Source organism: Lynx rufus, unplaced genomic scaffold (assembly GCF_022079265.1).
Source record: "Lynx rufus isolate CCGP_SWC_20201006 ecotype Redwood Valley unplaced genomic scaffold, mLynRuf1.p SCAF_18, whole genome shotgun sequence".
NCBI classification, from domain to species: Eukaryota; Metazoa; Chordata; class Mammalia; order Carnivora; family Felidae; genus Lynx; species Lynx rufus.
This window is the reverse complement of record NW_025814832.1, coordinates 11,639,131-11,658,108: the sequence shown is the minus strand read 5'-3', so window position 1 is coordinate 11,658,108 and position 18,978 is coordinate 11,639,131. Positions and strand designations below refer to the sequence as shown.

The window sequence follows — 18,978 nt, the reverse complement described above, 5'->3', positions numbered from 1 at the left end:
ACCTGCTGGAGCATCCTGCTTCAATGTGGTCAGCCAGGGTTCTGGGTCATAGACACAAGGAGTTCTATCCACCTGGTCATGGGGGCACAGGCTGGAGCATGGGTCCAGCAAAGGGCTTAGTTCCAGAGGAATCTGAGAAGAGTCACCCCCAGAGCCTATGACATGAGAGAGAAAACAAGGGCCACACACAGGTAAGGGCTTCTCCAGAGTGACTCACTCTTGCTCCTCCCACCAAGCATGAGGAACTGCAATGAGAACCAGGGCAAGCCTGGGCAAAGAGGAAAAGTCTGTCCTATCCCCTGCCAATTAGGGAACAGGGAAAACTTTTATGAGAACCTCGAGAGGCTCCCGGGGCTCCTTCAGGGCCAGTTTTACTACAAGGGTTTGAGGTAGGGCTACGTATGTTCTGAGTCAGTGTGCCAGATGAAGACACTAGGAGACAGAGAAGTCTCATGTCCTATCCTCTCCACATCCTATTTTAGTATAGTCAGTAACTGATAGAGCAGGGAGGCTGGAGTCAATTCCTGATCCTCTAGGAAAGTTGTTGTAAGGGAGCAAAATCACAGCTCAGTCATTCATAGAACAGCCACATCACCTTCGTGGCCCACCTTGATCCCTCATCTTGAAAATGGGGATAGTAAAATCTACCTTACAAGGTAACCTTCAGGTGGGTTGTGAAGGTCATTGATGTCATGGGAGTACAAATGTGAATATTCACTCAGAGGGGGAATATTGTTAGTACTACTCAAGACAGATAATCCATTTGGGGACACTAATCAGGTAGAACAGTCCAGTGTCAACGTTAAGAAGGCAAGGATTTCAGAGGAAAATCTGTCTCAGAGACAGAGCGTTGTGAGGCTGTACCCAGGCCAATTTCTGAAAAATTGTAAATGACCCTCAGACTCAGAATTTCCCAGATCTCACACCTCCCTAGCAAGAAGGGATGAGGATGAGGGGTGTCTGTAATGAATTAACCCTGGCAGAGGCTTTTTTGAGGCTCTGAATACATCCAGCATTTGAAAGAACTCAGGGATAAGGACTTCACGGAAACTGGAAAAAGGAGAGAGGGCATCAGAAATGTGTTGGGCACATTCACCTTGGACACTAACCATATGCTGTCCAAGAGAGAGCCATGAGGAGGCCAACCAAGACTCAAGGAGAACAAAGCTCCCTCAACTCGAAGCTCATTTTAAGAGAGGATCAAAGGGGGAGCATAATAGGTTGTGGAGTTAGAAACGAAAGACCACAACTCCTGCAAGGCAGATCACACTAGCTCTCCAAACCTTATTCCACTTACTCGTTGGCAAAAAGGAATACAACACTTTGAGGTGTAATATCTACACCTCAAAATGCTGAGTTAAGGATCAAATGGGCTAGTACCTCAGAAGAAGCTTTGCAAAAGTTGTTTATTATGATGCAGCGTTCGTTCACAGCCAGAATCAAGTCAGATGAGAGCGGTTTTCTCCAGTTCTCCCAGCTCTTGCTCTCTCCAGTTTTCGCGGTTACCAGCCTAGAATTTCTGGAAAGGGTGTGACCACCGTGGGTAGAACAGCGATGGTAATGAACAGATGAAACACCAAGGCAAGAAGCAACCTGATCACTAGGCTCCTCCTCCCCAGCCTCAGATTCCTCCTGGGCTTAGAGGGCAGTGGGAGGGCAGACGAGAAAATCTGGGTGAGGGTCCTGGGAACCCAAGGGGGGCCATCCCCAGGTTCACGGCGGGAACCAGGACTTCCTCTCTGGACGAGGTGCCGCTCCGGAAGCACCTGGCACGGGGAGAGTACGTCCTTCCCAGGAAGGTGGATGTGACCCTAGCCAAGGGCGCGGCTACCTTGACGCTTCCCGGTACCAGCCGCCCCTTCCCTGTCCCTAGGAGGACGAGGAGAGGGGCAGGAGCCGGGACTCAGCCTACCAGCTGAGACCTTTCCCCTACTTCGGGCTGCCTCCTGCCAACAAGGTGGAGAGGTGGAGGGTGACCATGGAAGGTTCTTGTTCTTGGCAGGGGCCAGGAGCTGGGCTGCCCTCTCCTGAGATAAGAGACGGTCAAAAAGGAAATGGGAAAAGGGAGAGGAAGACGCCCCCTGTTCCTCAGCGCTCCATGGACAAACCTGCCCCTTCGGGGTCGCAAAGCGCTTCGGATCTGGGCTGGGGGTGACACTCACCGGTCCCACGGCTTGAGCCGCCAAGCCGACTGCGAAGGCGGGCGGGCCGGGAGAGGCGGCGGGAAGAGCCTGGGAATGAAAGGGAAGAGGAAAGGGCGGGAGCGAGCCGGGGTGGAGAGGAAGCCTGGGCGGCCGGAGCGCACGAGCTGGCTGCTGCAATGACACAGTGGCCGGAGCGGGCCGGCTCCTCCCCCGAGGCGGGGCGCGCACCGGCGGCGCGGGGCGCACGTGGCCCGCTGGGGATGCCGGGGTCTGAGTTAGGGCTTCAGGTGGGACAAACTATTTTGAGAAGCTGGGGTAAGATGGGGATGAGCCGCAGGCCTCCCGTGTTCTGGCGGGAGAAGCAGGGCTTCCGGGGCCTCACAGGGCCGTGGGGTCCTTCAGTAGAGGACGCCGTGGTTGAACACTGAGCCGGGGCCTCAGACCGTCAAAGGGTTCGAGAGGGTGCGGTGAGACGCGTGACGCGCCTGCTCCGCTCGGGGCTCCTCTGACGGACCGGGACGCAGCAAGCCCACCACCGGAAAGAACAGGCATGGGGAGACGTCGGGGCCGGGAAACTGGCTCCAGTCCTGAGGGCGGGGCGCGCGCGCAGAATCCACCCGCCGGGAAGCGCAGGCGCCCCACGTTGGCCGGAAGCCGGGCTCGGGAGGCGGAAGCGGGTTGCTCCCAGGGGGCTGTGCGGCTGCGGTGGGAGCCTGGCAGCGGGGCTCATAGAGGGCTAAACTGCCAGGGCGCCGAGACACCGAAGGCACGTGAAGTGTAAGGGCCGCCACAGCCGTGTCAGACGGGGAAAGGACTCCTTTATTTTTAAAGGCCAGTTTTTAAAAATTTTTTAATTTGAGAAAGCAAGAGAAAGTGCACGTGAGAGGGTGGGGGGACAAAGGCAGAGAGACTCTCAAGCTGGTAGAGTGGAGCCAGCCACAGGGCTCTATCCCACCACCCTGGGATCATGACCGGCCTGGAAATCGAGTCCGAGCTCAACTGACTGAGCCACCCAGGTGCGCGCCCCCACTAGTATCGGTTTGTTACAGTGAGATATTGTTGTTGGCTCAGACCATCAGGCATGTATGCATTCATTTGTTCAACATGGTTCTGGTTTAGTCAACAAACTTCTTCCTGTGTGCCACTTTTCAGACACTGATACATGACAGAAAGGTGTTTTACATCCCTTTGAACCACTAACACTAGTGTGTGCCATACACCCATGCCTCCCTGCCCTCGCCCCTTTCCCCAGTATTAGCATCCATTCTACCTATCTACACCTTAACCTGAAAACTGGTTAAAACTGACTGTAGGGGCGCCCAGGTGGCTTTATCGGTTGGGCAGTCAACTTCGACTCAGGTCGTGAGCTCGCAGCTTGGGAGTTCCAGCCCCACATTGGGCTTTCTGCTGTCAGAGTGGAGCCTGCTTCAGATCCTGTCTCCTTCTCTCTCTTCCCCTCCCTTGCTCGTGCTCTAAAAAAAAAAAAAAAAAAAAAAAAAAAAAGTATGTAAATGAGGTAGGGAGACTCCTGGAGCTCTGGATGTCACTGGAGAACTAGTATTTTGTACTGGAGGCAATGGGTTCAGAGAGGCTGTTCACACAAACCGAAGTACTCCAAGGTGTACTTAAATGCCTTCTCTCCCTGTCCCTCTTGGCTTTGACTTGAAGTCATTAGTTAGGTGTATTCAATTTGTATTACAAAATCTTAATGACTTATCCTATACTTTGTAATAGGAATTCCTAGCTGACTGCTAACATTTTCAGGGGTTATATCCGAAATTGCCTTTTGAGTCTGTCTTATACTGAGAATAGCTAAAGGTTTTTAACCAATAATTTCATACTAGTAGTATGACATTCTTTTCCTGATGTGTTAGTGTTAGGTTTCTTCCCACAATCTTTGGAAGGAAAATCACAAATTCTAGTTTCTGCTCTGATTTGAAATCATTACAGCCTAAAGTTCTGCTCTGAAACCTAAGAATAAGGGTAAAATCCAGTAAGGTTCATATATATGTCAATTCCACAAGAACTTTGCTTTTCCAATGCATCCCTTTGCTCATTTTCACAGGAAGAAGGAAAAAAATGTCTCAGAAGCAGATGAAGGAAGCTTTTGTCAGTGACCACAATGGAACCAGCGTGCTGGAAGTCACCCAGGGCTTGTGTTTGCCTGCACTCTGTATCGTGTGCAGAGGGCTCCTGATCATTCTCTCACAGCACTTGTGTTCTTCACATACCTGGAGAACTAGATTCTTCATTGACTTTGTTTCCCTAATAATTCCCCTGGTGGCCACTTTGACCATTTTGTCTTCATTTGTCCTCCTTGAGCACCTTGCTGTAATTATCTGTGGGGCAGGGCTTTTCTATCAAATATACTGCAGGAGAACTTGTGCCAGAATGCCTGTCCAGAAAATGCTTGAAAAATTCTTGAAAATCAGTCTAGAATCTGAATACATTCCAGCCATCTCTTGTTTCCGTGTAATTAACAGTGCATTTACTGCTATTGCCATTTTGGCTGTGGACTTTCCACTTTTTCCCAGAAGATTTGCCAAAACTGAGCTCTATGGGACAGGAGCGATGGATTTTGGAGTAGGAGGTTTTATTTTTGGGACTGCAATGGTTTGTCCAGAAGTTAGGAAAAAATACACAGAAGAGTCCAGATTTTATTATCTTACAAAGTCATTGTACTCTGTTTGGCCATTAGTCTTCCTAGGAATAGGACGATTAGTCATTATAAAAGCCATAGGCTATCAGGAACATTTGACTGAGTATGGAGTTCATTGGAACTTTTTCTTTACCTTAATCGTTGTGAAACTGATAACATCATTGCTTTTGATTATTTTTCCTCTCAATAAATCCTGGATTGTGGCAATCAGCATTATTGTGTTATACCAGCTGGCCCTTGACTTTACCCCACTGAAAAGGTTAATTTTGTATGGCACTGATGGTAGTGGCACAAGGGTTGGTTTATTAAATGCCAACCGAGAAGGAATAATTTCTACCTTGGGGTATGTGGCAATTCATATGGCTGGCGTGCAAACAGGGTCATATATGCTTAAAAAAAGATCACATGTCAAAGACTGGATAAAAGGAGCCCACTGTATTTTGCTGACAGCTATTAGTCTCTTCATATCTCTCTACATAGTTCAGGTAAATGTAGAAGTAGTATCTCGGAGAATGGCCAATTTAGCCTTTTGTATTTGGATAGTTGCTTCTAGCCTGATCCTTCTTAGTAGTTTATTACTGGGTGATATAATTTTGAGTTTTGCCAAATTTCTAATTAAAGAGGCTGTGGTACCATGTTCTTGGAAACTGATCCATTCGTCTGTCACAAATAAAAAACATTTAGAATCTCTGGTCTCTGAAGCTGAAAGAAAGGAACCCAGTCTTTGTTTAATCACAGCTATGAACAGAAACCAGTTACTTTTTTTCTTGCTGTCAAATATAACTACTGGTCTGATCAACCTGTTGATAGATACATTACACAGCAGTACTTTGTGGGCCTTATTTGTGCTCAATCTCTATATGTTTACCAACTGTTTAATTATATATGTGCTACACTTGCAAGATAAGACAATAAAATTTTGGTGATAAGTATGGGTAGGAAGTACCTGTGTTAGAGCAATATTTTAATGAGGAAGAATATTAAATGTGAAGAAAATGGGCTTTTGGCAACCCAGTGGTAACCATATTTTTTTCAACCCTCTATAAATGATGCTTAATGTTTTAATGTGTCTCAACACTATATAAAACAAACCAATAGAGAAACAAGTCTTGTGAGTCGTTAGAATATTTATTAAATTTCAGTATTTTAAAGAAACTGCAGTTGTGACACTGAAAGATTGGAGGGTGAGGGGGATTTTTACTTTCTATCTTCTTACATACCATTCTGTATTTATTGTATGACATAACATTTACATGAAAACATCTCAATGTGAATTTATTGTATGACTTTTATAATAAAATTTACGTGAAAACATCTCAGTGTGAATTGTGGAATTGTCAACACTTCTTTACTTGCTCAGTTTTAACCTTTTAAAAAAGCCTAAGTATGTGAAAGCAAGTGTTTATAATCAAATACTTAAATACTACAAAGTCAGAAAACAGTTAAATGCTCCAAATGGAATGAATTGTATGATGCAGTTTACATGCCTAGTAATTATGAGACAATAGTTTTACTTTGGGACTGATTATTTTTTTAGCCAACTCTATGCTAGGAATGATAAGCAGGTTTCCTGATATCTTGGAGCTTGCAGTCTAGTGGGGAAACAGACACTGAACAACAATTATAAACTGTGTTAAGTCATGAAGTATGGGTTGCCAAGAGTGTCAAACCAAGAACTGACCTAGTAGAGTCAAAGTTTTTCCCACAGATGGTATTTCTTTAAAGATTTCATTTTTAAGTAGTCTCTACACCCAATATGGGGCTCTAACAACCCTGAGATCAAGGGTTGTGTGCTCTACAGACTAAGCCAGTTAGGTGCTCCTAGATGGTATTTTTTTGAACTAGAGTTGATGGATGGTCTGAGGACCATGTTTGTGGTTAAGGGAAGGGGTAAACAGTATTCTAGGTAGAATGTATCCTTCAGCAAAGGTCCTGAGTTGGGAGGATAACTAGTACATCTTGAAACTTAAGGCTGGAGTTCAGAAAACAGGAGAAAGTAATAAGCTACAGAGGCAGGCAGGGGCCTTATCTACTATGTTAAAGGGAAAGAGAACCAGTGAGAAAATCATGTACTAGGCTGATTTAATACAACTAAGCTATATTAAAGTTTAATATCCTACTGAGAATTTGAGTCATTTAAAAACTCTAAGTAGATATTTGAACCAGCTGTTCAAAATGTTAAGATTTTAAAAATATAAAATTCTTAGTTTCTGATTATAATGTTCCCTGTATATTGTTTAAAGTGGGGGGGGGAAGGGGCGCCTGGATGGCTTGGTTGGTTGAACGTCTGACTTCGGCTCAGGTCACGATCTCAGTTCATGGGTTCGATCCCTGTGTCGGGCGCTGCGCTGACAGCTCAGAGTCTGGAGTCTGCTTCACATTCTGTGTCTTCCTCTCTCTCTCTGCTCCTCCCCTGCTTGCACTCTCTCAACAATAAATAAATGCTAAAAAAAAAAAAAAAAAAAAAAATTTAAGTGGAAAAAAAAGAACTAAAATCTGCCTATTGTTTTCTATTTTCAAGTAGAAATCTAATCATTATAGAAATAGGCAAGGGTCAGAATGCTCAAGTTAGTTTTATATTTGGTAAGCAACCTGGATTATTTTTGTAGTATGGGTGGAACCTCCTCTAACATTAAATTTTCAATTTTCTGTTTTGATCAGCTGCCTCTAAATTAGTTAAAAATTTATTCCTTAAGTCGTTAAATATGACTATTACACTAATTGGTTTACTTCAATTTATTATGTTAATGGCTAATTTAGTATTTATGTGGCATTTTTGCTAACTATAATCAATGATATTTGGAATTAATCTATTATTTTTTTTAACTTTTTAATGTTTATTTATTTTTGAGAGAAAGAGAGAGACAGAACACAAGCAGGGGAGGGGCAGAGAGAGAGGGAGACCCAGAATCTGAAATAGGCTCCAGTCTCCAAGCTGGAGAGCTGAGGAGACTCTAACAATATTGTTCTCTCATTAAAAAAAAAAAGTAATTTAAATTATTTGATGACTAAATGATCACGTTGTCTAACTGGTCTGCTGCTTCTTGTCAGTAACTGCTCCTTCATTCTTTTCCGGGTCTTAAATATCTCTCAAGTTTATGTCTCACAATTACAGATAATGAATCATAACTTAAAAGAACAAAGTGTACTCTATGTTTCTTCCACCTCTAATTATGAAAGTCATGTAAGAGAAAGCTAATGAAATAGCTTAATAAAAACAAAACAATTAGTAAGAAAAGACCATGCTGACTTGGTTCTAGTTTATAGAAGAGAAAGAGATCGTTCATTTATTGAGCTCCAATGTACCAGGTATAGATACAGGGGAAACGAAAAGTAAGACAAAGTCCCTGCCTTCGAGGGGCTTATATTTTAACTTGTAGACATTATTTTCCCTTTAAAAAAATTTAAGTGGAGGAAATGTGTCTTTTTTTTTTTAATTTTATTTATTTTTGAGAGAGAGAGAATGTGTGCGAGCAGGGGAGGGGCAGAAAGAGAGGGTAACAGAGGATCCAAAGGAGTCTCCACCCTGACAGAGAGCCTGGTGGGGAGCTGGAACTCATGAACCACAAGATCATTACCTGCATAGAAGCCAGACAATTAACTGACTGAGCCACCCAGGCTCCTTGTGTGTCTCTATTTTCAACAGACACAACAAAACTTCCCACTGTCAGCTCATGAAAAAGAAAACCAAATTCACAGATCCTCAGATTTGGACAACCACGGCAATTTAAATAAATTTACATTCTGCTATTGATTTTACTACCACATAAAACAATGTGGTTATTATCACGAAAACAACGATAAGTTATTCTAATTAGCTAATTTTAAAGTCAATTTTTTTGAATATTTTTAAGTAATCTCTATACCCAACATGTGGCTTGAACTCACAAACCCAAGATCAAGAGTCCCATGCTCCACCAACTGAGCCAGCTAGGTGACCCTCAACTATCAATTTGTGGAGACAGAGAAGGAAGGGGGAAAAAGAAGAGTATAATGTGGTCTAGGACCTTATTCTATCGATGATCTTAAGGAATTGACTCATTCCCATGACTTTAAATTACCCAACTTAAACTGGAGATACCTACCAATATGCATCCATAGCTAGCTTGTGTTTGGAAGATAGCAACCAGTTTTATTTTTATTGAGCATTGATGTCCAATATGATGCATAAATCATACAAAGTTTTATTTTGCTCCCCAGGAATTTATGTGTGGTCTATGAAGATAAGAAATAATATAAGGAAAAATTAGGTCCTCTTCTTTCTCTTAAACCTAAGTAGCTTGGCAAATAGTCATATCTCATTCATGCTTGAGTTTTGGGGCTGGCTCTCACACATTAGGGACCAAATAAGAAAAAGAATGGTATTTTGTTGATGATTTATCACCTCTCCATCACTCCAACTGTTACTAGGTACCAGCAAAATGTCCTCTGCTGTTGACTGCCTTCTTTCCTGGCCTTTCCAATCCTTCAACCTTGTATTTCACAATGCCTATATTGAAATTTTAAAATAGGCAACAAATGGCTTTTTTATGTAATAACTTATTTTGTCAATTAGAGTTAAGTTCTCTAAAGGTTCTTAGGTTCTAAAGGCTCTCTAAATTCTCTAAAGGCTCTCTTCATGACTTAAGTCATGAAATATTTGCTGCAGCAGTATTGGTTTTAGCTGAAGCTAGACCAATAGTGAAAATGAGTGCCTGCTCTAAAATTAAGAAGATACATAGTTAAAACTTTTTTATTAAAATTTTTGAATGTTAATCATTTTAGAGAGACAGAGCATGAGTGGGGGAGGGGCAGAGAGAGAGGGAGACAGAATCCCAAGCAGGTTCAAGGCTCTGAGCTGTCAGCACAGAGCCGGAAGCAGGGCTTGAACTCACAGACTGTGAGATCATGACCTGAGCTGAAGTTGGACGCTTAACCCACTGAGCCACCCAGGCGCCCCCCCAATAGATAAAACTTCTAAAAATTGTTTTCCAGTGAAATAATTTTTAATTTTGTAAATGTTATTTTATTATTTTTGAGAGACAGCGCACATGCACGCATGAGTGGAGGAGGAGCAAAGAGAGAGAGGGAGACAGAGAATCCGAAGCAGGCTCCAGGCTCCGAGCTGTCAGCACAGAGCCCAACACAGGGCCCGAACCCACGAACCATAAGATCATGACCTGAGCTGAAGTCAGATGCCCTACCAACTGAACCACCCAGGTGCTCCCAGTGAAATAATTTTCTAAGCATTTCCCCTCAAATATTGATTTTATCATATTTGGAGCACCCAGGCTATATCACCTTACTTGCTTGAGAAAGAACAACTTATCTAGCAAATTATCTACCTTTTTAACCTTATAGTAAGTATTCACTGACTACCTAAAAGTATGTGAAACACTGTCCAAAGATACTAAGCAGTGTGTTTAGTGGATTTAAAAGACAAACCCAGGAGCACCTGGATGGCTCAGTCAGTAGAGCATGGGACTTTTGATCTCAGGGTTGTGAGTTTGATCCATGTTGGATGCAGAGATTAGTTAATAAAAGACAAATCCAAATCAGGGAAAGTAATCGCAGATGGAAAGACTGTTGTGGTCTCATCATGTTTTATATTTGGGTTTTAATGCCTTTTTAAGATTTAAATCCCCAGGGTGAATACTCAGTTCTTTGCTAGTACCCAGTGTGTGCTCAATAATGAAAGTACTTAAAATCAGCACCTATATATTGAGCTTGTCATCTTCAATGTCCTTTACTAACTACAATCCAAAGGAAGCTTAAAAGGTACAAAGCCGGTGGGGGGGGGCGGGCACCTGGGTGGCTCAGTAGGTTAAGCATCCGACTCTTGGTTTCGGCTCTAGTCATGATCTCTTGCTTTGTGAGATCAAGCCTGAAATCAGGCTCTGCGCTGACAGCACACAACTTGCTAGGGATTCTCTCTCTCCCTCTCTCTTTGCCCCTCCCCCACTTGTGCTTTTTCTCTCTCAAAATAAATAAATAAATAAAACGAGGTATAAAGTAGGTACATTAATTTAGTCTTTATAAGAGCACCTTTAGATCTTAAAACCCACAGTATTTTTTCCTAAGAGGAATGTTTTTACATGAAACATCCAAAAGTCCAGATTTTGGCTATGTAATCTAACCTGTCAAAAGGTGCACGCACTTCCTATTTGTCTATCGGATCCAAGCTATCATATTGTCCTGCTCTCCTAACATGGCCAAAAGACATAAATAATACTCACTGAATAATCACAGCTTTGGGACTGAACAATGATTCTTTCCGTTTATTATGTCACCTACCCTAACAGTGACAACACAATGTCATAAGTCAACATGGCTAAAGATGCACTGTGGGGTTTTTTGTTGTGAGTCTCTAAGATTTCAGGTGATGACCAAAATACTTTTTAAAGATCAGTATCACTGCTCTAGCATACTCTACCAGGAAATATAGATCTGTCATCAGTATTGGTTTTAAGAGCAGCAAATGGATTTATCCTTAAAATCGTCAAGACTTTAATAGGCAAAATACTTCCCAACAACTATTTTGGTTTTACAACAGGCCTCCAAAGCCTTCAAGGTAGAAAATGAGTACGTGGTGGCACGCAGAGTGTAGATGAATCGTCTTTACAGCGGATCTGCTTCTCAGAAGAGGGTCGGGGGAAGGGCCTTTGGCCGGTACCAGTACTTTGCCCAAGGGAATCCGTGTCCTGAGTCCCTGTTAATATTAACCGGGCCCAAGAAGTTTCTCTGGCCAGGCTGCACACAGGCCACTTTCCAGATAGTCTCCTAGTTGCCTCTAGTGTGGCAACTAGAGCACTAACCTATCAGCACTCTAATAGTTTCCCTCAGTGGGATCTTGACGCAGTCTCAATCAGGGAAGCAGTGATGCGGCAGGCCCCTGGTCAATCAGGGTGTCAGGGAAAGCGGCGTCAAGTGCCTGGAAACCAAGCTCAGAGTTTGTTTCTTACTGTCCAGACGCTCGTCTCCCCTTCCCTCACTCTCGCTTTCTGCTACCGCTGACTGCGAAAGCCTCAGCTCCTCCCCACTTACCGAAGTCCTCCCAGGGCCTCGACCCTTGGGTCGGCCCTGAGTCAGCTCGGTTCGGCTCCTTTCGGCCCTCGGGAGAGCCGTTCCCAGGCCCCTGCGGCCAGGGACAGAGGTTTGGGCCTACTCACTCCTGGCAACCCTACTTCGGATTTATTCGGGTAGCTAGACTCGGGGGAAAGGGTCGGTAACACGTTCTAGGTACCCTGGGGAGCACCCCACCCCCTCCACCAGAATTTCGAAAGAGGCGACCCGGGAGCGTCGGTCTACAGTATCGCGAGAGGAGGCGGGGCTCCGCCCAGCGTTCTCGGCCCCTCCCTGCCCCACCCTCCCCACGTCCCCCGCCCTCCCTCCCCCACTCCCCGTGGCGCGAGCGGCTGACTGAGCCTGGAGAGGAAACGGCATTCGGAGCCGCGCTCCCGCCAAGGCCGGCCCTGACGCGGGCCTCGTCAGCCGGTAACGGGGAGCAGAGGTGGGGGTCAGGGAGGCGACCAGGAAAACGGTGAAGGTCAGAACCGAGAGGTCTCTTGCGAGGAGGGTGAGGAAGGGGTCTGCGCCTCCCTCTACAGACTCCGCAGAGCTGAGGCGGGGTCGACCCCTCCCAGGGGCGGGGTCGTGCCGGGCAACTGCAGCCCTGGGGACTGATTGGGCGGGGCGCTCCAAGAAAGGGGAGGAAGGGGTCCTCGGCGGCGGAAAGCAGGAGGTGGGCTGTGGTGCTGAGGCCGTGGGTGGGGTCCTAGAGCTGGGACTCCGGTGACGGGCTGGGGAAGCCCCGGGGCTGATGGGTCCCTTCCGCCTCTCCTTTGGACCCTGACTGGAGGCCGGCGGGGGTGGGGGCTGGGGAAGGCGAGAGGCACGAGGGGGCGGGTCCCGGCACTGCTCGGCGCTGATTGGCTGAGCGCGTGTGGAATCGGGTGATGGGAAACGCAGTCCCGCTTTCCCGTGCCCTCCTGCTCTTCTCCCCCGCCCCCCCCCCGTGGCGAAAGTGCTGCGCGGCGGCGGGTGCTTACGCTCGCGGGGTTTGGCTGTTGCAGGCAGGAGCTGGGAGGAGGCGGCAGCGGCAGCAGCAGGAGCAGCAGCAGCGGCGGCGGCAGCAGCTGGGAGGAGGTGGTGACGGTGGCAACGGCAGCGTCGGGAACGATGGCGCGACTGGTGGCAGTGTGCAGGGACGGGGAGGAGGAGTTCCCCTTCGAGAGGAGACAGATTCCTCTCTACATAGACGACACTCTCACGGTGAGCGGGCCGGGCCGGGCTCGCAGCTCCCCTGGCAGCTGTTTCCCCTCCTCCCCCTCCCCCAGGCCGAGCGCTGCGCACTGGAGAAAGAGTGTGTTGCAACTCCTAGGCGAGGCCTTCTCTCCGGCAGGCCCCACAAACTCGCCTTTGCAGTGTGTCGCACGGTAACCTCTGCGGGCTCCTAGCCCAGCGCTCCGTAAGCATTTCGAGCCTCTCTCGCCAGGTTTTCCTTCCTTTTTGAACCCTCTTCCTTTCCCCTGCCCCTTTATGAGACGCTGCTTTTGCCAAAGCATGCGTCTCGGAGAGGGGTTGAAGGATCCTGGGCGTTTAGGGCCTATCCTTTACAGAATCCACCTACCCTCGGGGAGTCTTAATTATCTGGAAATGTCGCAGCTGCACTGCTACCTGTATATTTTCTGTCTCAATACTGTATGTAGCTCACTACAGAAGCATAATTACTGAGGGCAGAGTGACATGCTCTTGTACAGGAAAGATTCCACTAAAATGATTTGGTTTCATTGCAAATAGTCTCATATCGCCCAGTATATTAAAACTCTTTGAAATGATTGTATTGCTAAGCCGTGACTCTTCAAAATGGGTTTTCTTGGCAATAGTTATTTTTTAGTTTACAAGTAACCTTTTCTCCTTTTGTTAATGAAGCAAAATTATTGAATGTGTAAGAGCATTATAAAAAGCTGATTGCTCATCTTGAGTGTCAAAACCCACTCAGGGTAGTTTTGTTTTTTAGAGTTGATGATAGTAGAGCATTACTGACCCTCTGCCCTGTGTTGCTGTACTATTTCCTCTGAAAGGAAATGGCAGAAATTTGAATTGAATCAGAACAGGAAATGAGTGCAGTTGCCACTATTTCTTAAGAAATGAAATGAACCTTTTCTAAATATTTTTGAAATCTGCATTTTGATGCTGCTGAAGCTTTGTATTATACATTTGCCTGTTTTGATAGGTGTAACTCAGTCTTTTCATATTATCACATTTGCCTTATTAACTGTACCTTTCTGTTTTTCAGAGGTAGTTCTGTTTTGTTGTTGAATTTTTTGGGCAAATATCGAAGTTTTTTCAAATTTTATATAAAATGCAAGTCATTGTAGAGCTGCCACTCTATGCCTTTCTGTTTGCCAGTCTCAATTAAAATTTGATTGAGCTGCAGTACTTTTAAAAGGATTAGAAGGATTCAATGACTTGATTTGTTAGAACTTTTTAAGTGAAAGCATCTATACTTACCCACGTGTATATTTTTTTTTTTCATAGAAAAAGGTAGAATGATTTGGCCTGACATAAGGTAAATAGAATTTGTGTTGGTGCATTTGAAAGTGCTTGTATATCTTGGTTATGATTTCTGCATTTTTTGCATTAACAGTGTAACGGAATTGTATTTTAAGTTAGGAAAAAAAACAAGCACTCTGATCAAATGAAATGATGGAATTTTTCAATTTGAAAAATAATAGATGTTCATTTGTTACTTTTTTCTCTTCCAACTCTAACACAAACACTTTTTCTAGAGCACCATAGTTTGGTATCAACCTTCTATGATTATTGTCCCAGAATGTCTTTGATGTTTAAAAAAAATCTTACGGGTTTAGACATAAGATTACTTTTGAGTGTATGATATCAAAACATAGGGGAAACCAACATAAATTTGAGTTTTTATAGACACTGATTCTCTCCTTATGTCACATAACCACCTTTTGTGTGAATGCAGCTTTGATACATCTGTCACATAGAACTTTAAAGCAGTGGGTGTTTTTATATTCTCTGTACAGTGGTATTAATTTCTAAAATTTTCCATAGAAAAAGATGGAACCTTGCACTGTGGTATATTATTGTACTTATTTCTCCAGAGAAGTTGGGATTGGATTGAACCTGGTAGTTGAGTTTTGCTTTTATTGTATTGTGGACTTGTGGCCAAAGCAAATAAAATTTAGGATTATTTAATTTAAATATCTTACAATAGCATTAATTTAGCAAAAGGTACAGTTTTTCTTGGCTTTAGATTGGTTTTTGTCACTAGGAATGAGTGGGACTATTAATTGTTTTGTCTCAGAACTTGTGCATAGTCCCTGAATGGTGGTTAGTGAAAATTCTTGTCAAGAATGCATTATATTTAAGAAAATAAGTTTCTTTCAGAACTGTTCTACCAAATACTACTTAAAAGAAGAATGCAGAGCAAACACCTGTTGGGGAAGAAGGAGGGAAGATGCCTGTAGCAGAAGTTTATGCTCTCACTGGTCCACTGATAGTTTGATGGCAGTGTATCCCTGAAGTTAACGTTTGGTCTGGTCTTTGTTCTTAGGGTCCGTAGGTATTGAAAAAACATTGTGTGATCTTTAAAGTGGTTTTAGAATTTTGTTAGGACCTAGGTGTTAAGCCTGGTTACAACTTTCACAATTCAGTTACAGATGTCGTATTGTTTTGGTAACAGAAGCTGAAACTTCTGTCCTTAGTTCAACCTGTGATTTTACCTTAGGATTTGTAAAATAAAATCGAGAAGCTTGTATATGAGGAAGTAGCCTCCTCTTATGTGGCATGTTGAATCCACATTTAAGACTCGTTTTGTAATTTTGTGGTTTGAATACTAGAGTACAGTGCTGATATAAGTGTATTTAAGAAAATACCAAATAAGTAAGCTAGTGGAATATTTATAAAAGTGGTATGCTATATGGCCAAAATTCTTTTTGTGTTACTAGAATTATAAAATAGCAAATGGACAGATTACAGATTTTATTTTAGAGACATTTTTGAAGAATTATAGTTTTCAAGTGAGTAGTTTTTAAAAGAATAGTCAAAATTTATATCCTTACAAAGTAGTCTTTAAAAATTACCATATAACAAGAAAATTCTCCTTAATTCTGCTTCCCAGAGATAACTAAGGATATAGCAGCATTTGCTGTAATTCTAGTCAAAGACACATAGATACAGAGTTGAGATGTATTGTCTACTAGAACATTTTATATCTCGCTTTTTTTGCTGAATGTAATACTGAGGACATTTGCTCTTCTCATTCTTAAGCACCTTTTTTTTTTCTCCAATGTTTGCTTATTTTGAGGGAGAGCAGGCATGAGCAGGGGAGGTATGGAGAGGAAGGGAGAGAGAGAAAATCCCAAGCAGGCCCCACACTGTTAGCAAGGACCCCAGTGCAGGGCTCCATCTCACTGCCTGAGGTCATGACCTGAGCTGAAATCAAGAGTGAGATGCTCAACCAACTGAGCCACCCAGGCACCCCCAAGTAGCTTTACTGACCATGTAGTAGTTTGTTGTGTAACATTCCATAATTTAATCATTTTTCCTTTGTGGATATAGGGATGATTCTATTTTTTACTATGAATATGCTATAGGGATATAAATAAGGCATAAATTTCTTCATTAAAGTTTTTTTTTCCTCAGGCTTTGGAACTACAGTTACTGGATCAAAGGATAAGAACCTTTTATAAAGTTCTTGACACATGCTGTCAAATTGCTACAATATTGCTGGGATGCAGTTTACTCTCCTAATTCAAATAATCGAAGTGGACTAAAGACTTAGATAATATTTTTTTAAGCTTATTTATTTTTAGAGAGAGAGCATGGGGGGGGGGAGGGGAGGAGAGAGAATGAATGAATCCCAAGAAGGCTCCACACTGGCAATGCAGAGCCCTACGTGGGGCTCGAACCATGAGATCATGACCTGAGCCGAAATCAAGAGATGGACGCTTAATGGACTGAGCCACCCAGACACCCCTGATAATTTTTTTAAGTATATTTATTTATTTTGAGAGAAAGGGAGAGCAAGCAGGGGAGGTGCAGAGAGAGGTGGAGAATCCCAAGCAGGATCTGTTCTGTCAGTGCAGAGTCCTGCATGGGGCTCGTTCTCAAGAATTGTGAGATAGTGACCTGAGCCAAGATGAAGAGTGGGATGCTTAACCAACTGAGCCATCAGGTGTGACCTTGATAATGGTTTTTAACAAAGACATTAAAACATAATAAATGGTGGCATATCCACTTGGGGATTAAGTGTTTAGCATTTGTTAAATTTAGTACTTAGTGTTTTCTTACAACTCTTAGGTATTTAATTGATTTTACCAGAGGCAATAGATGTTATAAATACCTGTGAGGATGAAGTAAAAAAGTAAAGCTAAATAATAAATAAAAATTTAATAATGTTGGTTAGAGCTTGTGAAAATATGCTAAAAACAGATTATTTATGGTCAGGACAGATAATTCAAGAGTGAAAGTGGGTAATGGATTCAATAAACTTTATAAGACAGTAATTGCAGGACAGTGACTGGTTCTATTTTTGGCTAGCTAGGGATAGGCAACCTCATCATGAAGCAGAACACTAATGATGCCTCTGTGAAACCACACCTGAAATATTTTACATGACTGTCTTCCTCTAGGTAACCTAGAAACTGAATATTAAGTCAAGGAAGTGGTTTTAAAGAATGGGGAAAAATAGTGCTACTATCCTCTTTGCCTTCTCTTTTTCCTTTTTTCTTACTGTCTTCTCTCAACATTAAAGAGCATGTAGTGATTGGCCAGAAAACAGCAAGGTAAAAAGCCATTACTGTAAGTTTGAAAGGCAAGGACACTTAAAATATTAAGTGCAGAGTTTGTAACCAGGGTGGTATAGATTAAGTACAAGAGAAAATTTAGTATTATCCAAGCCAGTGAAACACAGGAAAAACACGGTAATAGACCCAGTCTTGACATTTATCTTTACTAGTTTGATGAAAATGAAATGATCTGAAATGAGCATTAAGAAATTTTTTTTCACCCTGTCCATTGTTGTACCTTTTAGAAAGGATTCCCAATGCAGGTATTATCCCATTAAATAATACATATTTTTATTTAAAGTTTATTTGGAGAGGGGGTGGGCAGAGAGGGAGAGAGAGAATCCCAAGCAGGCTCTGCACCATTACCACAGAGCCCGATGTAGGGCTCCATATCATGAACCGGGAGATCATGATCTGAGCTGGAGTTAAGAGTTGGATGCTTAACTGAGCCACCCAGACACCCCTACACTATATATATTTTAAAGGTCAGCTGGTAGGGCTCAATATGTTAGATTTGTTCTTTGATCTCTGCCTTAATTATTAAAACAAGAAAACATAGTTGATAAGAATAAAAATAATTCATTTATACGGAGAATTTAGGATTTCATCTATGAACCAAACAGGAGAGACCTTGATCTGGTTAAATAAGAGGCATTCTTTGTTCCTTAAATTGGCCGCTTTGATCTTAATTTTCTTTTTTATGGTGGCAATAGATATGTAATTGTTTGATACATTTGTACCAAACCGGTGAGAATGCAAATCAAGGTGTTAGTTGCTTACATGGTAGATTTTGAGTGTCCTGCAGTGTTCTGTTAAGTTACATGACTTTGAAAGTTTATCCTACACCTTTATTCTGACTTGACAGTTCAGTTTGTTTGTGTTTTAAACCGTGTAGTGATTCCAGATAACATAATGTGAGTTAACTGTTCAGTACTATTAACTATTTTTTATCTTCTACCAGTTTTCATGGATCTAATAATTGGGATTATTAATTTTTTTAATTTAACTTTTTAAATTTACATTCAAATTATCATATAGTGGAACAGTGATTTCAGGAGTAGATTCCTTAATGCCCCTTACCCATTTAGCCCATCCTCCCCTCCTACAACCCCTCCGGTAACCCTCGTTTGTTCTCCAAATTTAAGAGTCTCTTATATTTTGTTCCCCTCCCTGTTTTTATATTGTTTTTGCTTCCCTTCCTTTATGTTCATCTGCATTGTACCTCTAATTTCGCTTAGCATAATACCCTCTAGTTCCTTCCATGTAGTTGCAAATGGCAAGATTTCATTCTTTTTGATTGCTGAGTAATACTCCATTGTATGTAGATACCACATCTGTATCCATTCATCCATCAATGGAAATTTGGGCTCTTTCCATA

At 43.0% G+C, this 18,978-nt stretch overlaps 2 protein-coding genes across 7 annotated transcripts in view; both read left to right on the top strand.

Moving 5' to 3' along the window:
* PIGW (phosphatidylinositol glycan anchor biosynthesis class W) overlaps positions 1-6,111 on the top strand; it is a 40,898-nt gene extending 34,787 nt beyond the window's left edge. For 3 of the 4 annotated variants that reach the window (XM_047080896.1, XM_047080895.1, XM_047080894.1), the window contains one exon: positions 4,210-6,111. In XM_047080896.1, coding sequence (XP_046936852.1) covers positions 4,224-5,729 — 1,506 coding nt within the window. In that variant the 5' untranslated portion in view covers positions 4,210-4,223 and the 3' untranslated portion in view covers positions 5,730-6,111. Of the gene's footprint in view, positions 1-2,331; positions 3,161-4,209 lie in introns of those variants that run through there. The other variant, XM_047080897.1, reaches the window with a different exon arrangement.
* Positions 6,112-12,861: 6,750 nt separating this feature from the next.
* Positions 12,862-18,978, top strand: part of GGNBP2 (gametogenetin binding protein 2) — a 34,617-nt gene continuing 28,500 nt past the window's right edge. The window contains exon 1 of one of the 3 annotated variants that reach the window (XM_047080889.1): positions 12,862-13,053. In XM_047080889.1, the coding sequence (XP_046936845.1) occupies positions 12,961-13,053 (93 nt within the window). In that variant the 5' untranslated portion in view covers positions 12,862-12,960. Of the gene's footprint in view, positions 13,054-14,334; positions 14,354-18,978 lie in introns of those variants that run through there. The other 2 variants (XM_047080888.1, XM_047080891.1) reach the window with 2 other exon arrangements.